The sequence below is a fragment of the Sus scrofa genome, chromosome 3 (assembly GCF_000003025.6).
Source record: "Sus scrofa isolate TJ Tabasco breed Duroc chromosome 3, Sscrofa11.1, whole genome shotgun sequence".
Taxonomy (NCBI): Eukaryota; Metazoa; Chordata; class Mammalia; order Artiodactyla; family Suidae; genus Sus; species Sus scrofa.
In genome coordinates this window covers 57,487,813-57,509,459 of record NC_010445.4, presented here as the reverse complement: position 1 = coordinate 57,509,459, position 21,647 = coordinate 57,487,813, and the positions used below count along the sequence as shown (strand labels likewise).

At 41.6% G+C, this 21,647-nt stretch overlaps 1 protein-coding gene across 1 annotated transcript in view; it reads right to left on the bottom strand.

Moving 5' to 3' along the window:
• Window positions 3,213–21,647, bottom strand: part of EIF2AK3 (eukaryotic translation initiation factor 2 alpha kinase 3) — an 82,354-nt gene continuing 63,919 nt past the window's right edge. The window contains exons 14-17 of the mRNA XM_003124925.4: window positions 15,567–15,734; window positions 10,729–10,830; window positions 6,435–6,497; window positions 3,213–4,418 (exon numbers count right to left, since the gene is read on the bottom strand). Of these exons, the coding sequence (XP_003124973.2) occupies window positions 4,218–4,418; window positions 6,435–6,497; window positions 10,729–10,830; window positions 15,567–15,734 (534 nt within the window). The 3' untranslated portion in view covers window positions 3,213–4,217. The remainder of the gene's footprint in view (window positions 4,419–6,434; window positions 6,498–10,728; window positions 10,831–15,566; window positions 15,735–21,647) is intronic.

The following is a 21,647-nucleotide window of genomic DNA, read 5'->3' as shown; positions in this document are numbered from 1 at the left end:
ACTGTTTCCAGCTACTTCTCCCTCCAGTCACCCCTCTTCCTTACCTGCCACAGGCATCCCAAAATCTCATCATGTCCTTCCTTGGCTTAGCAACTTTCATTAGCTTCCCATTTCCTCCATACTAAACCCCATTTGTTAATTTTTTTTTTTCCGCAGAGACCTGGGAAATTCATCACTTTCAAAAGGTAACTTCTGTCCCCAAATCACACCTTCCTTTTTCTAGATACTATGGAAGTTTCTGCACCAGAAATCCAAGAGCCATCTTCTTCTCCTTTACCTATATTCACTTAATTCTAGTGTCCTAGCCTTTCTGCCTCAAAAATCTCTCAAGAGGCTCTATTTCTCTCCATTCTCACTAATGAGAGCTTTCTCATCCCCCCCCCCCCCGCCCCGAACCTTTACTCAGGCCATTCCTGCTGCCTTTCCCACCTTTTTTAGTGCCCCAGCCAGTGCAGGGGAATCAGAGAAGGCAGCTACTTGACTGCTCCCAAGAGTGGCAATGAGCCAGGGATGAGGGATGCTAAGACTGTTGGAAGTAGCCAGGGCACACTTTGCCCGAGGTTGATTGTTTTAAGACATGGCCCATTTGAGGAATTTAAAAGTAGCTTGTTACATACAGATGGCCAAAAAACACATGAAAAGATGTTAACATCACTCATAATTAGAGAAATGCAAATCAAAACCACTCTGAGGTACCACCTTATACCCGCCAGAATGGCCATCATCAAAAAGTCTATAAACAAGACATGCTGGAGAGGGTGTGGAGAAAAGGGAACCCTCTTACACTGTTGGTGGGAATGTAAATTGGTACAACCACTGTGGAAAAAATTACGGAGATTCCTCAGAAAACTAAAAATAGAACTGTTTGATCCAGCGATCCCACCCCTGAGCATCTATCCAGAGAAAACCGTGTCTCGAAAAGATACATGTACTCCAATGTTCACCGCAGCACTCTATACAATAGCCAAGACATGGAAACAACCTACATGTCCATCAACAGAGGAGTGGATCAAGAAGATGGGGTACATATACACAATGGAATATTAGCTGTCACAAAGAAAGAAAGAACCACATTTGCTGCAACATGGATGGACCTAGAAATTATCATGCTAAGTGAAGTCAGTCAGACAATGAGACACCAACATCAAATGCTATCACTGACATGTGGAATTTAAAAGGACACAATGAACTTCTTTGCAGAACAGATACTGACTTCCAGACTTTGAAAAATTTATGGTTTCCAAATGAGACAGTTTGGAGGGGTAGGGGGATGTGCTGGGGGTTTGGGATGGAAATGCTGTAAAATTGGGTTGTGATGATCATTGTACAACTATAAATGTAATAAAATTCATTGAGTAATAATAAAAACGTAGCTTGTTATGTTGTTCTCATGACATCTGAAGGAGGGAAGGTGGAAGTGTTTTCTATCCCAGCCCTCAAGTACACATCTTCCTCCACTTACAATGGGTTACAGCCTGCTGAACCCATATGTCAAAAACAAATTTAACGCAGCTAGCCAATCCAACACCATAGCCTTTACGTTAGCCCACGGTTTAAAGTGCTCTTTACGTTAGCCCATGGTTGAGCGAAATCATCTAAAACAATGCCAATTTTAAAATAAACTGTTGGGAGTTCCTGTCCTGGCTCAGTGGCTAACAAATCTGACTAGGAACCATGAGGTTGTGAGTTCAATCCCTGGCCTTGCTCAGTGGGTTAAGGATCTGGTGTTGCTGTGGCTGTGGTGTAGGCTGGTGGCTACAGGTCTGATTGGACCCCTAGTCTGGGAACCTCCATATGCCACAGGTGTGGCCCTAGAATAAGACAAAAAAAAAAAAAAACTGTTGAATAGTTCATGCAATTTATTGAACACTGTTGGGGAAAGTGAAAAACAGGACAGTTGTCTGGGTAAAGAATGATTGTCAGTGTATGGTTATCTCCCCTCCTGATTATGTGGCTGACTTCTGCTGCCCAGCATCACGAGAGGCTATTGTTAGCCTAGGAAATGACCACAATTCAAAGTACAGTTTCTACTGAATCCTTATCACTTTCGCATTACTGTAGAGTTGAAAAATTAAGTGCACCGTCTGCATTTATTTCTTGGAGGAAAAGGTGAAAATGAGCCCCCTGGGGGCAGCTGCGGTAGTTGCAGGGCTAGAATCCGGATAAGTCTCAAGTGCCTTGTAAATCTAGTTCCAGAAAGAAGAAACGCCCTGTGGTCGTGGGCCAGAAAACATCCAGGTTTCCTGATTAGCCTTTTCCTCTCTATTTATTTTTTCCCCATTTTTGGACACCCCCTCAGGATATGGAAGTTCCCAGGCCAAGGACAGAATCCGAGCTGCATCTGCCACCAGTGCCACATAAGCAGCAACACTGGATCCTTAACGTGCGTGGAGTTGAACCGGCAATGCCGCAGAGACATGTTGGATCATTAATGCTCTGCGCCACATTGGGAACCCCAGCCACGGTGCTCTCTATGTCCCTGGTCTCTGCATTATGGTGTGAGTGAATTTTGAGAACTTGGTCCCACAAGTCTTTGGGAAATAGCAGCTGTCTGGAATGGGTTAAGAATATGTTTTCTTTTCCTTCCCTCCCCTCCCCCTTTCCTCCCCTCCTTCCTGGCATATGGAAGTTCCCAGCTTAGGAGTCAAATAGCTGCAGCTGCCAGCCTATGCCACAGCCACAGCAACACCAGGCCCGAGACCTACACCACAGCTCATGGCAACCCTGGATCCTTGAGGCCAGGGATCAAACCCGCATCCTCATGGATTAGTACTAGTCAAGTTTGTAACCTGCTGAGCCACAATGGGAACTCCCAAGAATACTTTTTTTTTTTTTTTTTTTTTGGTCTTTTTACCATTTCTTGGGCCACTCCTGCGGCATATGGAGGTTCCCAGGCTATGGGTCGAATCGGAGCTGTAGCCACCGGCCTACACCAGAGCCACAGCAACGTGGGATCCAAGCCACGTCTGTGACCTACACCACAGGTCACGGCAACGCCGGATCCTTAACCCACTGACCAAGGCCAGGGATCAAACCCGCAACTTCATGGTTCCTGGTCAGATTCGTTAACCACTGAGCCACGACGGGAACTCCAAGAAAACGTTTTCTTGAAAGCAGGGTTATGACGCTTCTTAGACGTGCGATCCTATTTAATAATTAGAAAAACTACCATTTGAGGGGCTGGTTCCCTCCCCAAAAGAATCAACCATAAATCATTTTTAAAAGTTTTATTAAATCATTTAGACTTGAAAGAAGTCACAATAGTTAACACACTTAAGTGCGTTCTGTACACCACCAACCCAAATGGATTGAGTTCAGAATTTTTATAAATAAAAAATAAACATATTTACATTGAAAAATAAAAAAGGTTAGGAAATTAGATGATTAAACTGTTATCTGTAATTAGTTTTGGGAAAGTACCGACCTACAGTATGACATTTAAGACACTTAAGATTTCCTTAGGTAAAAAGTCCATAATTGAAGAAGTTAGTTGTAATACATGATTCATTTCATACTACAGCTTTTTTCCTCCCCAAACCAGAACTTCTGACCAATTTACACAAAAAGCTTCATTTCCCCTTTCCTGGAGGTAAAAGTACAAAAAGCTCTTAAATTCTCCCTAGGGCCATCTAAGGAATAAAAGTTATTTAATGCTACAAATGTCACTACAAAACTAGCTCTGGACATAAACCATTATGCATTTTGTGCTCCTTGTCCTCCAAAATAATGCAGATTCCTCATTTACCCGCCAGGGACAAAAATGGAGTCAGCTTTTTTGGATATCAGTTTCAAAATCACCATTCTATCTCTAGAAAATCTATTTCTAGAACAATACAGTTAGTTACCACATGTAGAGGCTCTCATTCTTCTGTACTATAAAAATATTGCCATTTTATAATCCTCTCTATACATGTTACCTCCTAGGCAAAAACGTGAGGGCTGTAATGCTTCACTGGCCAGTTTCAAGAGACCAACGAAGGAAAAGGATCCCACGTGATTCAGTGACAGCCCTCTCCTTAAGTAGAGCAAAAATCAAGAGTTAGCTCAAATTAGGTTTGAGCTCCAAAATCCAGTTGAAATTTGACTTACTTAGAAAAAGCAGTCCGAAAGGAAACTGAGCAAGTACAAAATTTTCAAGTTCACAATTTTGGAAAGTGACATTCCTTCGAGGTGGGCTATTCCATGTCACCTGTTAGGGGTGCGAGCAGGACTTAAAATTAATTGCTTGGCAAAGGGCTATGGGAGCTGCTGGAGTGTCTTGAATGTTTCGTTCCTGATGAGCTCATGGAGCGAGACCTCTGTCTGAGCACTGTTTTTCCCGGAAACTCCAAGTCCTCAAATATTGCATTTTCAATGATGTTTGCAGCTTCGGGCCGCTCGGTGGGGGATGGGGAGAGCATGTCCTGCACCATCGCAAACTGGAATATAAAAAGTGTTTCATGATGAAAGGGCCAGGTCTGGACCACTACACAGTTGCCTAAATCAGGAGTCAGCCAAATGTGTCTATAACTATATTGTTTGCGAGCCAGTTTCTGACACAATTTCTCACTCTGCCTCTGAAGTACAAAAATGGCCACAGACTGTATGTAAACAAGTGGGCCTGGCTGTGTTCCCATAAAACTTTATCACAAAAATGGGCAGCAGGCTGGATTTGATCTGTGGGTCATAGTTTGGCCAACCTCTACTCCAAATACACCTAGATCATTCTAGGGTAACGGATTATTTGCTAACATATAGTAAAGGTTCTGAATCACATCTTTGAAACAAAGACATCATCTGATTTTTTTTTTTTTTTTTTAAGGGCTTCACTTGAGGCATATGGAAGTTCCCAGGCTAGGGTAAAATCAAAGCCATGTCTGTGACCTACACCACAGCTCATGGCAATGCTGGGTCCTTAACCCATTGAGTGAGGCCAGGGATCAAACCCGCAACTTCATGGATACTAGTCGGGTTTGCTCCTGCTGAGCCACGAGGGGAACTCCCTAACCTGACTTTTAAAATAAATTTGTCTTTAAAATAAAATCATCATCACACTCATGCATGTGAATTTACAACAAGCTTAATAAAGATTTCAATTAAAAAATAACCATGCCAGAGATCAGTACCTAACCCATTTTCTTGATTTTTCTGAACCTCTTTAAGGTAACACAGATTCTCATGAGCCTCTGGGGAATTGATTCATCAACTTTACAAAATATATAACAAAATAATTTTTAGTAAAATATATTTCATTTTAGGCTAGTATATCTCTATATTGCTATAAAGTTCATTCTTAATGAAACACTTCATTATATTTATATCAAAAGACAAATGTGACTTTCCAATTTGATAATTAGCCACACCATCCAATTTACTTCAACTTAATTTACTATGAAAAATTCAAGATTTATCAATGCATAAATTTCAGTAGCAGGAGTTCCTGTCTAGGCACAGTAGAAACGAATCAGACTAGGAACCATGAGGTTTCGGGTTCGATCCCTGGCCTTGCTCAGTGGGTTGAGGATCCGGCATTGCCATGAGCTGTGGTGTAGGTCACAGATGTGGCGTTGCTGTGGCTCTGCCGTAGGCCAGCAGCAATAGCTCTGACTGGACCCCTAGCCTGGAAGCCTCCATATGCCTCAGGTGTGGCCCTAAAAAGACAAAAGACAAAAAAAAAAAAAAAAAAGAAAGAAAAAAAATTTCAATATCAAATTTTGTTTGCATAAACAAAATGGCAAAAAGAAACCTCAAAAGTTCATTATACATAGTTCTCACAATCAAGCCAGCTTCATTTTCTTTTCCCACTCTTTTGAACCATTTACTATGTCACTCTGAGTAGCTTAAATCCACACAAAATCAGTGGAAATTAGTGACTTTTTTTTCATTTTAGGGCCATACCTGTGGCATATGGAAGTTCCCAGGCTAGGTGTCAAATCAGAGTTACAGCTGCTGGCCTACACCACAGCCACAGAAATGCCAGATCCTTAACCCACTGAGTGAGGCCAGGGATGGAACCTGTATCCTCATGGATACTAGCTGGATCCTTAACCCCCTGAGCCGCAATGGGAACTCCAGTGACTTTTTTTAAAGAAGCCATTTTTTTAAGATCCCTCCGAAATTCACTAAGGTAAAGAAACTAATGGCATGGTCATAATGGCAACTCAGTTCCTGTGAGGGTGAGCTAGGAGTTCAGCCTTGTAGAAACACAAGGTTGCTACAATTCTAGGCTGGGACGAGAGGCAGCTTGGAGCACAGAACACTGGGCCCAGGACCCGGGCCAAGTTCCAGCCTTTGGTTTTAACAAGTTGGGTGTTCTGGGCATCAGAACAGGGTTTCCTCTCTAGATCTTAGGCTTCCTCATCTGTAAAGTGGGGAAACTGTTGACCTAACCGCTAAGGATCCTTTATGGTCTAAGTAAGATTCTAAAGAAAAGAAATGATGAGACTTATACAAACCTCCCGAGGATATTTCTGAGTAAACAGTGGTGGAAATTTGAGATCTCTTACATCAGTTAAGATCTGAAAAGAAAGAAAAGTGTTACTTATCTTTAAATCTAATTTGATATGTGGATCTATTTAAACAGAGGGTTTTTTTTTTTTTGGATACTCTAACAGAGTGACTAAATGGTTAAGTATTAAGCAGAAGGAAAACTTTTTTTTTTCCCTTAATTTATTTTGGATACCAATCCTTTATTAGATAGGTGTTTTGCAAAGATGTTCTGCCAGCCTGCTTAAGATTTCAACTTAACTTCTCTTTTTAAGCAGATGGAAAACTTATCAATAGCTTTTCCTGACTTGATAATCTACACATAAGTACTTCCTGAGCAGAGATGCACATAACACCCAATCACCAAATCTAGGAAATGGTTCAGCTATAATTATGCTCAAATTGTACACGAACTGACACGTGAATTTTAACTGAAAATGGACTGATTTGTGTCAAACATAATTCAATCCTTCATGAACACAAATATATTTCTATTAGACTCTCCATTAGTTGATAACTCCTTTGTATTTTATATGAAAGAACAGGTTTTTTTTTTTTTTTGAGCAAAGAAAATCAAGTCAATTGTGCTAAATTCTGAATTTAAAAACTAAACTTCTGAAAGTTTTTTTGGGACATTTTCATACAAATAATCCCTCTTTTTTATATTCCAGCTTCCTTACCTATAAAGCAAGGATAACAGGCCCCACCCAGTATGACTGTTTTGAGTCTTAAACTGAGGTATTTCAAGCCAACTATTTAGCACAGTGCCTCCTACTCCTTTGGTAATGATAAGCAAAACCAGTTTTGAGAAAAGAAAGCAAATGTGTCTTCATATTTCCTGAAAGCTAAGCTGGAGGGTACTTAAACAAAAATCAGAACTGGGTTGGCATTCGTTACTTTTCACTAAAAGAAAACAGAAACTTCACTAGAAGGATCCATGCTGCAGGCCCTGCAAGGGACGGTTTCATCTGCCAATAGGCAGGTCATACTGAACCAGTGCAGATAAATGCTTGAGTTTGGACACACACAACTAATATTAAATCATATAACATCCTAAAAAAAAAGTAAAGCCTAAAAGCTTGCAGAGAGGAAAATCTAACAGGTCCAATGGCTCTCCCACAAAAAAATCAGGCACCAGCTTTTCATCAGCAGCACTGGGAGCCATCAGGAAATGGGGCAATGCCCTCAAGGTTCTTATGGGAAGTTATTTCCAATTCCAAACTGGACCTTAGTCAATTCATCAATTATGCGTGAGTATGGATTAAAAAAAAATACATTTTCAGATACCCAAGGACTCTCGCAATTTCTCTCTCATCCATTCTTTCTGAGAAATTTACTGCAGAATATGCTCTAGCAAAATAAGAGAGGGATGCAAAAGAGCAAACAAATAAACAAAAGGAAAACAAGGACTCTAGGAAACAAGGGGTCCAAGCCAGGAGAGCAGAAGTACACCCTTGAATGACAACTTACAGAAGGTCTAGGGGGCGATCAGCCCAGACTGGAGGACAAAGCAAAAAATGAAGTCCCTATCTATCTACATATCTATCTAGGCTATACCAAAGCACAGAGAAAATATTGTTTGATATATGACAGATTTTGCACATCTGTTAAAACTACATCAAAGGTTCATAGAAAATGAGGCGATTGAGAAGAAGCAATTCTGAAAAAAAAAACTGTATCAGAAAGAAAAGTAAGTCAGAGTACATTATTTGGTTTAGCATAGAACAATATTTGCATGGCTTCATTTAACCAAAACATTTTTTAGAAAATTTGCTTCTTGAAATGAAATTTACAGATATTAAATTCACGACTTTAACCATTTTAAAATGCATGCTTCAGTGGTTTTTATTCTATTCACAATGTTGTACAGCCATTGCCACTATCTAATTCCAGAACATTTTCATCACCCAAAGAGAAACCTTGTCTCATTCAGCAGTCACTCTCCATCTCCTTCTACCCCCAGCCCCTGGCACCCCATCTACTTGTTTCTATAGGTTTGCCTATTCTGGATATTTCAAGTCAATGGAATCATACAATCTCTAGCCTTTTATGCCTGCTTCTTTCACTTAGTGTGATGTTTTCAAGGTTCACCTGTAATATAGTATGATGTATCAATACCACATTCTCTTTTCATGGGTGAATAATATTCCATTGCATGGGCAAACTACATTTGGCTTTGCCATTCATCAGCCAGTAGATATTTGGGGCATTTCTACTTTCTGGCTATTATCAAAATGCTATTGTAAACAACTGCGTATAGGTTTTTGTGTGGACCAGTGTTTCCATTTCTCTTGGGTATATACTTAGGAGCAGAACTGCCAGGTCATATGGTAATTCCATGTGTAACTTTTTTTTTTTTTTTTTTTTTGATCTTTTTGTCTTTTTAGGGCTGCACCCGCAGCATATGGAGGTTCCCAGACTAGGGGTCTAATCGGACTGCAGCCATTGGCCTACACCACAGCTCACAGCAACACCGGATCCTTAACCCACTGAGCGAGGCCAGGGATTGAACCTGCAACCTCATGGTTCCTAGTCGGATTCATTTCCACTGCACCATGACGGGAACTCCGAATGTTTAACTTTTTGAGGAGCCATTTTCCACAGTGGCTGTACCATTTCATATTCCTACCAGCACTGTAGGAGGGTTCTAATTTCTCCACATCCTCTCCAACACTTTATTTCCTGTTTGTTTGTTTTTTTTTACTATAGCCATCTTGGATGGCGTGAAGTGGAAGCTCTCTGATTTTGATTTGCATTTCCATGATGAATAATGATGTTATGCTTATTGGCCATTTGTAATCTTCTTTGGAGAAATGTCTGTTCAAGTCCTTTGCCCATTTTTTAATTGGATTGCCTTTTTGTTGCCAAATTGTAGTAGTTCTTTATATATTCTGGATACTAGAACCTTATTAGATATATGATTCACACATATTTTTTCTCATTCTGTGGGCTGCATTTGCTCTTTCTTGATAGTCCTTTGATGTACTTATAATTTTTTTTTTTTTTTCTGTTTATGGCCACACCTGCAGCATATGGAGGTTCCCAGGCTAGGGACTGAATCGGAGCTGCAGCTGTGACCTACACCACAGCCACAGCAATGCCGGATCCTTAACTCACTGAGTGAGGGCAGGGATTGAACCCACATCCTCATAGTCACTATACTGGGTTCTTAACCCACTGAGCTACAACGGGAACTCTGAAGTACATAAATTTTGATGACATATGGTTCCTAATCCTTTACATGTGTTGGACCCATTTTATTTATTTATTTTTTTCTGTAAGCTTTTAGGGCTTTTACGCCTTGGTGTTCTAAAATTCAGTTACTTTGATTTTTTAAATTTTCTTCTTTTCCCCTATTTCTTGTATAGCACACTTGGGGATCCTTTTGGTTCTGTGTGGGAAATTTATCTTCTTCTACTGTGGCCAGCAGTCAACAGATAAGGTCTAAAACTGATAAATTAAGAAATGGTAATACCAATATAAACTTGGGAAATATGGAAGTAAGTACAGAGACAACAGCCAGAAAAGCTGAGGGTTGACTCCTTATGGAGGATGGGGAAGAATGTGGCAGAGGCTGACTTTTAAGAGACTTTTGATATTATCTTCCTTAAAGGCCATGTCATAGTTTATTCTGAGAAGGAAACAAACCCTGATTAGGCTTAGTTTGACAGCTTTAAAGTGTATGAGTGTGTGGCCACTTGTCCTCTGGAAAATTCTCCTCTAACCAACTGTGCCCCCACCCCCCACCATCACCCTCACTCCTTCACCCTGAGATTCCCCTAGCTTTGCACTTCTTGCACATTTCAGTGACAAGAGATATTATTAGGTTATGATGAATTTAAGCAACAAAGAACAGTCTGCAAATTCTTCCTGTATCACTCACATGACCCCTTGTAGTTAACTAGTCTGCTGGTATTAAGAATAACTTCTTGGGAGTTCCCGTCATAGCGCAGTGGTTGATGAATCCTCCTAGGAACCATGAGGTTGCGGGTTCCATCCCTGGCCTCGCTCAGTGGGTTAAGGATCCAGCATTGCCATGAGCTGTGGTGTAGGTTTCAGGCGCAGCTCAGATCCTGAGTTGCTGTGGCTGTGGCGTAGGCCGGCGGCTACAGCTCTGATTGGACCCCTAGCCTGGGAACCTCCAAATGCCATGGGAGCAGCCCTAGAAAAGGCAAAAAAAAAAAAAGAATAACTTCTTTTCAAATGCTTTCTTTTGTAAAGTTAAGAGTATTTTCTTCCTTTTCTGAGGAGGGGCGAACTTACCCGGACCCTCTCCATCTGAGTGCCGAATGGGTACAGCAATTCAAACAGAATGAGGCCTAAAGAAAAGATGTCCACTTTATGAGAGTAGCTGTTTCCATGAATCTGAAATCCCAAATAAAGAAGAGATGTTAGCAAAAAACAAAAAAAAAAACAAAAAAACAAAACAAAAAAAAAAAAAAAAAAAAAGAAGAGATGTTAGAAAAACACTGACGGAGATAGCAGTAACATCGCGAGTGAACCCCAAGGTGACTCAGTCACTTCTTGGTTTCGCTGTGTATGTAAAAATGTTAGCAAAGAGTTAATCATCTCTCAAGCCTCTTTCCTTCAGCTCGTCTCAGCGAGAGTAATTAAACCACTCCGCATTACAGAAGGAAGCCCAGGTATAGCCCTGAGATAGGCATCAGCAAAATTGGCCCAGCGGAAACCTGGAGCCTTGCGATGCTAAAAAAAAGTCTGAGGGAGCCAAGAAAAGCTGCTCCACTACCCCTGGGGGAAGTTTTTCAAAGCAAGCACTATCTAAAGCAAATCTCTCATTGCTAAACATCTTAGCCCTCACCTATTTTTATGAGAAAAACTTCATTACTCCAAACCACTAATCAACTGTGGTTAGCCCTCATTACGGCCCTTAATTATGGACTTCTTTGCATTCTTGGTTGTGTTTTTCATGTGTGTATTTCTTATTCTTCACAACTAGATGATAAAGTCCTGGAGGGGAGGGAACTGCTTCTTTTGTCTTCCTATCACCCAGCAATGGGCTAAGTATAGAGACGGCCCTCAATAAATTCTGATTTGGTAAAATGAACAAATGAATTACAACCCAACTCCTCTAATGAAATGAAGCCTCATTCAAATTAAAAGCCACCTCCAGGGACTCAGCAAAACCCCTTTATTTGGGAAAATGACTCGAGGCCCATAACTTGACTTTTGACAAAGGCCAAAGGAGGGTGTCACTGTGGGAGACTCACACCAGCATTTCTTAGATGGGGGAATCAATTGGTGCTTGTCAGGGACAACGAACCCTTCAGAACTTCTCGGAACTACACCTGATACCTGTCTACCTGATTCTTCTAAGAGCCAGGCTGCCTCTCTGCTAATAGAATGTCAGGTGGAAAGTTCCAGCAACAGCTTGGCGCTGCAATGCCTTCCTCCCTTCCCTTCCCTCCTTCTGGGGTTTTGGGAGGGATTCAAAGGAAATACGTTCAAAACAGAGCTATCACGGTGCAGTGAAAAGGACACCTCCTGCGCTATCTGGAGAGCATCAGCTCTTGTTCATGAAAAGCAACTTAGCAATAAGTGTTTACTACCACTTAATGTTCCTATTTAATTTCATCTACCCCAGGGCAGAAGGACACGTGGGCAGAGATTTGTATACAGGGATGGGTGTCACAGTCCTGCTCCTACCAGCAAAATGTACAAGTCACTAAAATATCCTAAACAAATATCTCCCTTCTTAAACTCACTTTTACTAGGGAACGCATTCACATGATTCAAAAAAGAAGTATACCAGTTTCCCTTCCAGTCACTTTCCCTCTGCCTACTGCCCTGTAACCATTTGTTTCCTGCATATTCTTCCAGAGCTCTTTCTGTGAATATAAGCAAATATATATCCTTTACACATGATGCACACAGTTCTGTCCCTTGCTTTTTTACTTAAGATTCTTTTAAAATTTTTACCTATCTGAAAATGCCTGATTTCTTTTATATGAATAACTTTATGGCCAGATAACTATATGGCTAGGTGATTTGTGGTTCACAGCTATTTTTCACCAAAACTGAACATACTGCTTTATTGTCTTCTAGGGTTGAGTGTTATAGAAAACAAGCTTTTGAAGCTTTAATCTGTCTGTTTTTTTTCCCCTACCTAAATACTTATTCTATTTTTTCTTTATCTTTACGATAAAGATGTCTAAGTATAGGGTTTCTTTTTAAAAATGCTTTTAATTAAATAAAGAAATGATAATGTTGCGCATGAAAAAGAAAACACTTGAGTCCTATAAACAACTCAAGCAGTCGAAAAGGCTACTGTACAACAGTAAAATAAAGGCCAATTCCACCTCAAAGGCCAATTCCTATAACTGGTTTCTAATATAACCTCCCAAAGATAAGCTAATCCATCAGTTATATAACCTTCCAAAGATAAGCTAATCCATCAGTTATATAACCTACCAAAGATAACCTAATCCATCACTTCTCAAAGTGTGGTCTATGCATACCTGGGGGTCCCACCATCCTTTCAGGAGATCTACAAATCAAGGATATTTTCATAATACTAAGACATGATTTGTCTTTTCTCTGAGTTGACATTTGCACCACTGAACCTTAGCATAAAATCAAGGTACCAAATCATACTATTAGTAATAATGTTCTTCAGTGCTATGTACTTAAAGTTTAAAAGAAACAAACGCTTTCACTTAAAACATCCTTGCCGAAGCAGGAAAAACAATTAATTTTATTCCGTCTTGCCCCTTACATACAAATACTCTTTAAAAATATATATATATATATTTTTTAGGGCCACATCCACAGCATATGGAGGTTCCAAGGCTAGGGGTTGAATCGGAGCTGTAGCTGCTGGCCTACACCACAGCCACAGCAACTCGGGATCTGAGCCACGTCTGTGACCTACACCACAGCTCACAGCAATGCCGGATCCTTAACCTACTGAGTGAGGCCAGGGATCGAACCTGTGTCCTCAGGAATACTAGTAAAGTTCGTTTCTGCTGAGCCACGACGGGAACTCCACACATCCTCTTAATACTCTGTGACAAAACGGGAAGTGCTCACAAAGCCTTTCTGCTCCACACCAAAGTACCACAGTTGTCTCAAGAGAAAGCCATTGTGCAGTTGTTTAAGTTACTATATGAACTAGCTGCTCTTTTCACAGAACACCACTTTGACTTGAAAGAACAATTGGTAGACAAACTATGGTCCTGCAGACTTGGAGACGAGCCAGACGTTTCCTTAAAGTTGAACAAAGTGAGAATGGCACATCAAGTAAAACTGACGGGATTTGTTGCCAACAGTAAAAATCGAGCTTGGAAGGGAGTATCAGAATTTTGGGAAAGTGGTATCCATCACTGGGAACCTGACAGCTTCCTAATACTTAAAACCTTTTCTGGTGAGATTGGTGGTGATGTTAACCAGAATGATTTTTTTTTTTTTTAAATATTGTATAATGAATTGGAACAACTTTTGGAAAAAATGCATAACTTAGGGAAGCAATCGTTTCCACATGACAGATGCACAATTTTATAAAATCACACGTGGGTGAAAGGTCCATTCAAAGTGCAAAAGGGACCAAGGGTTGTTAAAGGAACAGAATACAAAAGGTTCACTGCTATGATGTTCAATTCCATGGGGATAAAGACTCTTCAGAAACTTTCACTTAGTGAGTTTTGATGTCCCATCAAAACCCACAACTACCTGAAAATGGCATTAAAATATTCCTCCCTTCCCAACTGCATATCTGCCTGAAGTCAGATTTTCCTCATATACTTGAGCCAAAAAGAACATACTGCAAGGGATTAAGTGCAAAGGCAGACATGAAATCTAGCTCTTAAAAGCCAGAGAGGAAAGGGCTTTACAAAAATGGAAATAAATAAATGCCACATTTCTCACTAGTTTTTTGGTTTTTTTTGAAATAGTTATTCTTCAAAAAATATCTTGACAGGAGTTCCCTGATGGTCTAGTGATTAGGATTCAGGACTTTCACTGCTGTGGTTCAGTACATGGTCTGGGAACTGAGATCCCACAACAAGCCACTGCACATAGCAGCCAAAAAAAAAAATCTTTTTGCTTTTTAGTGCCACATCCACAGCATATGGATGGTCCAAGGCTAGGGGTCTAACTGCTATTCGAAGCCACAGCTGCCAGCCTACGCCACAACCACAGCAATGCCACAGCAGAATTGGCAACCTACACCACAGCTCATGGCAACGCCGGATCCTTAACCCACTGAGCGAGGCCAGGGATCAACCGCAACCTCGTGGTTACTAGTTGGATTGTTTCTGCTGCGCCACAAGGGGAACTCCATTAAAAAAAAAATATTGAAGCTGTGATAATTTAATACTGTTGTTTTTAACTGAATTAATATAATTTTATGAAATTCTGTTTTAATCTCTAATATGGCAAATATTGGAAAATTTCTTTTGGCAAAACCCCAAAAGAAAAATTCTTGAGCTCTCAGTCACGCTTACACATATAAACAGGCACTGACTGGAGAGTGTGAGAAGCTGACCCTAAGCACGTAAACGCTTGTATCACCAGCTCAGCAGCCAGTGGCCAGGGGTGCTGTGCGGAAGCTCCCAGGATGCCCCACTCCCGCCACCCTTCCAGTGCCTGTCCCATTTACCATGCTTCTAATTTGGAGACTAAGCGTCCATAGGGCAACATATCTCAGCCTATCTACCTCCATCTCCTGCCATGCTACATGCTGGAAGTTGCCTGTGGCTTATTGTAGAGAGCAGATCAGAACACCACCTTCAGCCAGCTCAGAAAACAGACCCTACATAGTCCACACAGGGTGAATTAGATTTAAGTTTGGGACAAAGACATTCAAAGTCTCTTTCTAAACTTATGGTTGTTGTCAGGTTCTGGTGTGGAGGGTGAGCACATTTTATGCATTGTTAGTGGTTTTCTTAATCCATCCCCTATGAAGGCTGTAGAAATTGCACCTCTTGCTGTGTTGCTTGTAAATCACTGCTACCACTTTTCATTTTCAGATTTTATTTTACTGGGCATTTTACATAGAGCATGGGTGGAAATTCAGGGGGTATATCTCACTTGCCACCAGGCTAACTAAAAATCTATTTTTACTTCGTAAGGAAAACAAAGCTTACCTGCTCTGGGCTCATATATAGCTTGGTCCCCACTTGTCCCGTGTGTCTGGCGTACCCTGGCATTGGGGTCAGAACCATCTCGTCTTCCTCATCCTGGTCCATTGCAGTCACCAATCCAAAGTCTCCAACCTTGACCACATCATCCATTGCAAAGAATATATTGGAAGGCTGGAAAAAATAAAACAGGCAAAAGCACGGTGAATATGAATGGAGAAGGAGAGAAAGTGAAGAGAGTCATTTAAATGACCACAGACAATAAATGTGGAACACTACAGGCGTTCCCTGGTGCTCTTAGTGGTTGGGACTTGACGCTTTCACCACGTCACCCAGGTTCAATCTCTGGTCTGGGAACTGAGATCCCACATCAAGTCACTACATGCTGTGGCCAAAAAAAACCCCAGAAAGCAAAAGGCAAAAAACCACCACCACCACCAAAAAACACCCCGACACCCTCTGTGTTTCTCTTTGTAACGGGCTAATATGAAATAAAAAACAGTCCTTTAGTACAACCACTACGGAAAACAGTATGGAGGTACCTCAGAAAGCTAAATATAATACTGCCATATGATCCAGTAATCCTACTCTTGGGCATATATCCAGACAAAACTTTCATTGAAAAAGATACATGCACCCCTGTGTTCGCTGCAGCACTGTTCACAATAGCCAAGACATGGAAACAACTTAGATGTCCATCGACAGATGAATGGATTAAGAAGATGTGGTACATATACCCAATGGAATACTACTCAGCCATGAAAAAAACAAACAATGCCATTTGCAGCAACACGGATGGAACGAGAGACTCTCATACTAAGTGAAGTAAATCAGAAAGATTCCACTTATATCTGGAATCCAATATATGGCACAAATGAACCTATCTACAGAAGAGAAACGAACCCATGGACATGAAGAACAGACTTGTGGTTGACAAGATGGAGGAGGAGGGAGTGGGATGGATGGGGAGTTTGGGGTTAGTGGATGCAAACTATTCCATCTGGAGTAGATAAGCAATGAGATCCTGGTGTACACAGTACAGGGAACTATTTCCAATCACTTGTGGTGGAACATGATGGAGGATAATGTGGAAAAAAGAATGTATATGGATGTATAATTGGGTCACTTTGCTGTACAGCAGAAATCAACAGAACACTGTAAATCAACTATAATAAAAAAATTTTTAAAAAGTCCTTTGATGCTAGACAAGTACTGTGAATAAAGAAGAGGCAAGGGTAGCAAAAGGAATATTTATTAAACATCTATGTAAATAAATCCCTAGAGAGTCACATTCCCTGTGGTCTAGGGTACCTAATCCTCCATCTTATTATTCCATATGCTCTCCCGTGGGAAGCTTCTTACACTTATGACCTAAGCCATGATTATAATGACAACAGTAATAATAGCAAATGCATATACAGTACTTGCAATGAGTCAGAAGCTGATCTAAGCAGTTAATTACTATTAACTCATGTGATACTCATAACCCCTTTGGTCCTGATAGTCCCCCATGCCACAGATATGAAAACTGAAGCCTAGGAGTTCCCATCGTGGCACAATGGAAATGAATCCAACTTGGAACTAGGAACGAGGTTGTGGGTTCGATCCCTGGCCTTGCTCAGTGTGTTAAGGATCCAGTGTTGCTGTGAGCTGTGGTGTAGGTTGCAGACGCGGCTCTGATCTGGCGTTGCTGTGGCTGTGGTGTAGGCCGGTGACTACAGCTCCGATTAGACCCCTATGGGAAACTCCATATGCTGCAGGTGCAGCCCTAAAAGGACAAAAGACACCAACCAAAAAAAAAAAAAAAAAAAAAAGGAAAAAAAGAAAGAAAAAAAAGAAAACTAAAGCCCAGAGAAGGGAAGTAAATCACTCAGGGTTACCTGACTGGTAAGCAGTGGAGCAGGGATTCAAACCCAGGTGGTCTTGGCTCTGTGAGAAAGTATTTCTCTCCACAGCCATATGGCCAGTTTTTTTTTGTTGTTTTTTTGTTTTTGTTTTTTTGTCTTTTTGCTATTTCTTGGGCCGCTCCCAAGGCATATGGAAGTTTCCAGGCTAGGGGTCTAATCGGAGCTGTAGCTACAGGCCTACGCCAGAACCACAGCAACGCGGGATCCGAGCCGAGTCTGCAACCTACACCACAGCTCACGGCAAAAACGGATCGTTAACCCACTGAGAAAGGGCAGGGACCGAACCCGCAACCTCATGGTTCCTAGTCGGATTCGTTAACCACTGCACCACGACAGGAACTCCCTCAGTTCTTGCCCTAGGGTAGCTTATCCCTGCTATTTGGTGAATGAATGAAACACACTGATCTTTTGGTCTGTGTCTGAGAAGGGAAAGCAGGCTGACAAGGAGAATAAGAACCAGCCGCCCACATACTCCACACACTCCAGCAGCCTGAGTTCTCAGCTCTCCCATGTAACCGTTTATAGGATACATCTAACCATGGGTTCCTCAAACTCAAAATCCCTGACAGGAAATCTATCATTTCTTCCTCAGAGCTTACTCCAACCCCAGCTAGCATGATCATTCATAGCCCTACAAATAAGGGGACACGGAAGCCATTTAGCTCAGAAAACTGACTTTCATTGGGCTTCAAATACTGCCAGATAAAACCGATCTTAGGAAGTTCCCGCTGTGGTGCAGTGGTTAACAAATCTGACTAGGAACCATGAGGTTGCTGGTTCAGATCCCTGGCCTTGCTCAGTGGGTTAGGGATCCGGCATTGCCGTGAGCTGTGGTGTAGGTTGTTGCTGTGACTCTGGTGTAGGTCAATGGCTACAGCTCTGATTAGACCCCTAGCCTGGGAACCTCCATATGCCGAGGGAAGCGGCCCTAGAAAAGGCAGAAAGAGAAAATAAAAATTAAAATAAAAACAATTTTATTCCCAAGCTCCAATGGCATCATACAATGTGGACTTTGAAATAATTTAGAGCATAGAACCAAAATCTACAACCATAACCTCCTACATTCCCACAAATAACTTTGTATGAGAAACGGGAATAGACTCTGCTGCCTTACATTTCATCGTTCTCCCCTCTTGTGCTCTGGTGTCAGCTGTAACTACCCGACACTAACTGACTTTTTTCTCTGGCATCCGCCCATCCTCCTGTGCTTCTGCCAGAAGCATCCTGACTCTGGGACCTCCCTTCCTCCGGGCAGCCACTTCACGGTTTCCCCATGAAAGTGATCTTGCGGCTGCATCCAGGGGTGGCAGATACCAATCAGCACAGTCCCCACCTCCAGCCAAGAGACTAAGGATGACTAAATGTCCTTGGCTTATCAATTTGAAGAAAATCCAGGACTTCTGATCAGAGTAGGGTAAAGTGATGCTTTTCTCTCTTGTACCTCCAGAAGATTTACAGCATGGAGCCCTGAGGACTGCTGGCAGCTATGCTGAGACTATGAAGGGAGAGTCTGCCTGCAAGTGGAAATAAGAAATGGAGTTGGCGCGTGGGGGGTGTGTGTGCGCAGGTTCTGATCCCGGACAAAGCTTTACTTCAATCTTGGACCATTCTTAGAGTTCCCATCATGGCTCAGTGGTTAACGAATCTGACCAGGAACCATGAGGTTGCGGGTTCGATCCCTGGCCTTGCTCAGTGGGTTAAGGAACCAGCGTTGCCGTGAGCTGTGGTATAGGTTGCAGACTTGGCTTGGATCCTGAGTTGATGTGGCTCTGGTATAGGCCGGAGGCTACAGCTCCGATTAGACCCCTAGCCTGGGAACCTCCATATGCCACGGGAACAGCCCTAGAAAAGGCAAAAAGACCAAAAAAAAAAAAAAAAAAAAAAAAAAATCTTGGGAGTTCCCGTCGTGGTGCAGTGGTTAACGAATCCGAGTAGGAAACATGAGGTTGGGGATTCAATCCCTGGCCTTCTTCAGTGGTTTAAGGATCTGGCGTTGCCGTGAGCTGTGGTGTAGGTTGTTGCTGTGACTCTGGTGTAGGCCAATGGCTACAGCTCTGATTAGACCCCTAGCCTGGGAACCTCCATATGCTGCGGGAGTGGCCCTAGAAAAGGCAAAAAGACCAAAAAAAAAAAAAAATCTTGGACCATTCAGTGACATGGGACAATAGATTTCTTTCTTTCTTTTTTTTTTTGATGAAACTAGTATAAATACTTCAGGGCTGCAAAGAAAGGAACATGCCAAATAAAATGACACAAGCATAGAGAAACGCATCAGGCATTGTGCTAAGGATCTAGGAGATGAATCAAGCAGATACGGCTCCGTCCCTGTGAAGCCCAGAGGATAAATAATTCAAGTGTGATGAGAATTAGGAGGAGAAATACGGATTCTATGAGGACACTGAAAATCAGTGTAGCTGAGAAAATCAGTGTACACTGAGAAAATCCCACTGTAGCTAGGGTGAGGAGAAAAGCCTAGGAGTTCCTGTTGTGGCTCAGCAGGTTAAGAACCTAACTAGTATCCATGAGGATGCAGCTTCGATCTCTGGCCTTGCTCAGTGGGTTAAGGATCTGGAGTTGCTGTGAGCTGTGGTATAAGTCACAGACTTGGCTTGGATCTGGCGTGACTGTGGTTTTGGCATAGGCCAGCAGCTACAGCTCCAATTTGACCACTAGCCTGGAAATTTCCATATGCTGCAAGTGCAGCCCTAAAAAAAAAAACAGACAGGGAGAGAGAGAAAAGCCAAGAAGTCAGTCTGGAGAATCAAGGGCCAAGGAGTGATGATGTCACAGTGACCAAAATACAAAAGGGGAGAGGGCCTAGAAGGTTTAATGTTGGGTCAATGACAGGTCAGAATGAACAGAACACAAAGCTTTTCAGCTGGGAATGAAAAATCTTGGGGGAATTTTTTCGGGAACACTAGAATTTGTGTGTGTGTGTGAGAGAGAGACAGAGAGAGGGAGAATGTAGGTAAGAATCCTTGCCTTTATGGAGCTCACATTCCAAGAAACAAGATAAAAAAGTAAACCATATATAGATTGTGACATAGTGATAAGCACTACGGAGGGGAAAAAATGAAGGCGGAAGAGAGGAAAAATTGAATGGAGCTAGAGGGTGGTTGCAATTTTATAAAGGGTGATTAGAGAAGGCTTTGTGGAGAAGGGTATTTGAGCAAAATCATCACAGTAGAGACGAGCTGGCTGCTCATCAAAAAAACTTGACTCTCTTCTTTTAACCATAAAGTTAACTGTCATTTCTTATCCTGCCTTGCCGTTAGGTGTGGCTGCATAACTGAATTCTAATTCTAGCCAATGGATGTGAGCAAAAGTGGTAGTGATTCTCTCTCCTCTTTTTTTTTTTTTTTTTGGCTGCACATGGCATGCAGAAGTTCCCAGGCCAGGTATCAAACCTGAGTCACAGCACCAACCTGAGCCACAGCAGTTCCAGTGCCAGGTCCTTAACCTGATGAGCCACCAGGGAACTCTAAAAGTGATTCTCACTGATTCCAACCCTGGCTCATAACCTTATCAGAAATCTTAAAAAGGAATTTAAGAAGAAATGAATGTTCTGATTTCTAGAAAACCTAAAGGGAAAATTAATTTTCTTAAACTTTTTTGGTGCATGGGCAAATACAGAAAAAAACCTTTAGACAAAATTGTTGCAAATATTCACCAGTATCTCTTTAACGTTACAAAATCAGCAGAAGAATATACAAAATTTATAAAAATATCAACTTAACATTTTGTGGGAACAGTAAGTATTAAGTGCAAGAAGAATGCATATATCAGTGAACTGTTTCTCACCAATCGATAAATGTTTACCATACTCCTATAGCCAGCACACTCTCAAGTGAGGGAGGGGTGTCTGGCCTCCTGGCAGTCTTCTCCTTTCCAACAAAAATAAATCATCTCTCAACTTTTCATTCAGTGCAGAATAATTTCTGCCAATTCGTGTTGGCCCATACTGAAATCACTGACACATAGTGATTATATATAACTCAGTAAAAATTATTTTGGAAAATAAGAATTACTTCTAATTCTTTTTTTTTTTTTTTTTTTTTTTTGGTCTTTTTGCCATTTCTTGGGCCGCTCCTGCGGCATATGGAGGTTCCCAGGCTAGGGGTCGAATAGGAGCTGTAGCTGCCAGCCTACACCAGAGCCACAGCAACGTGGGATCTGGGCC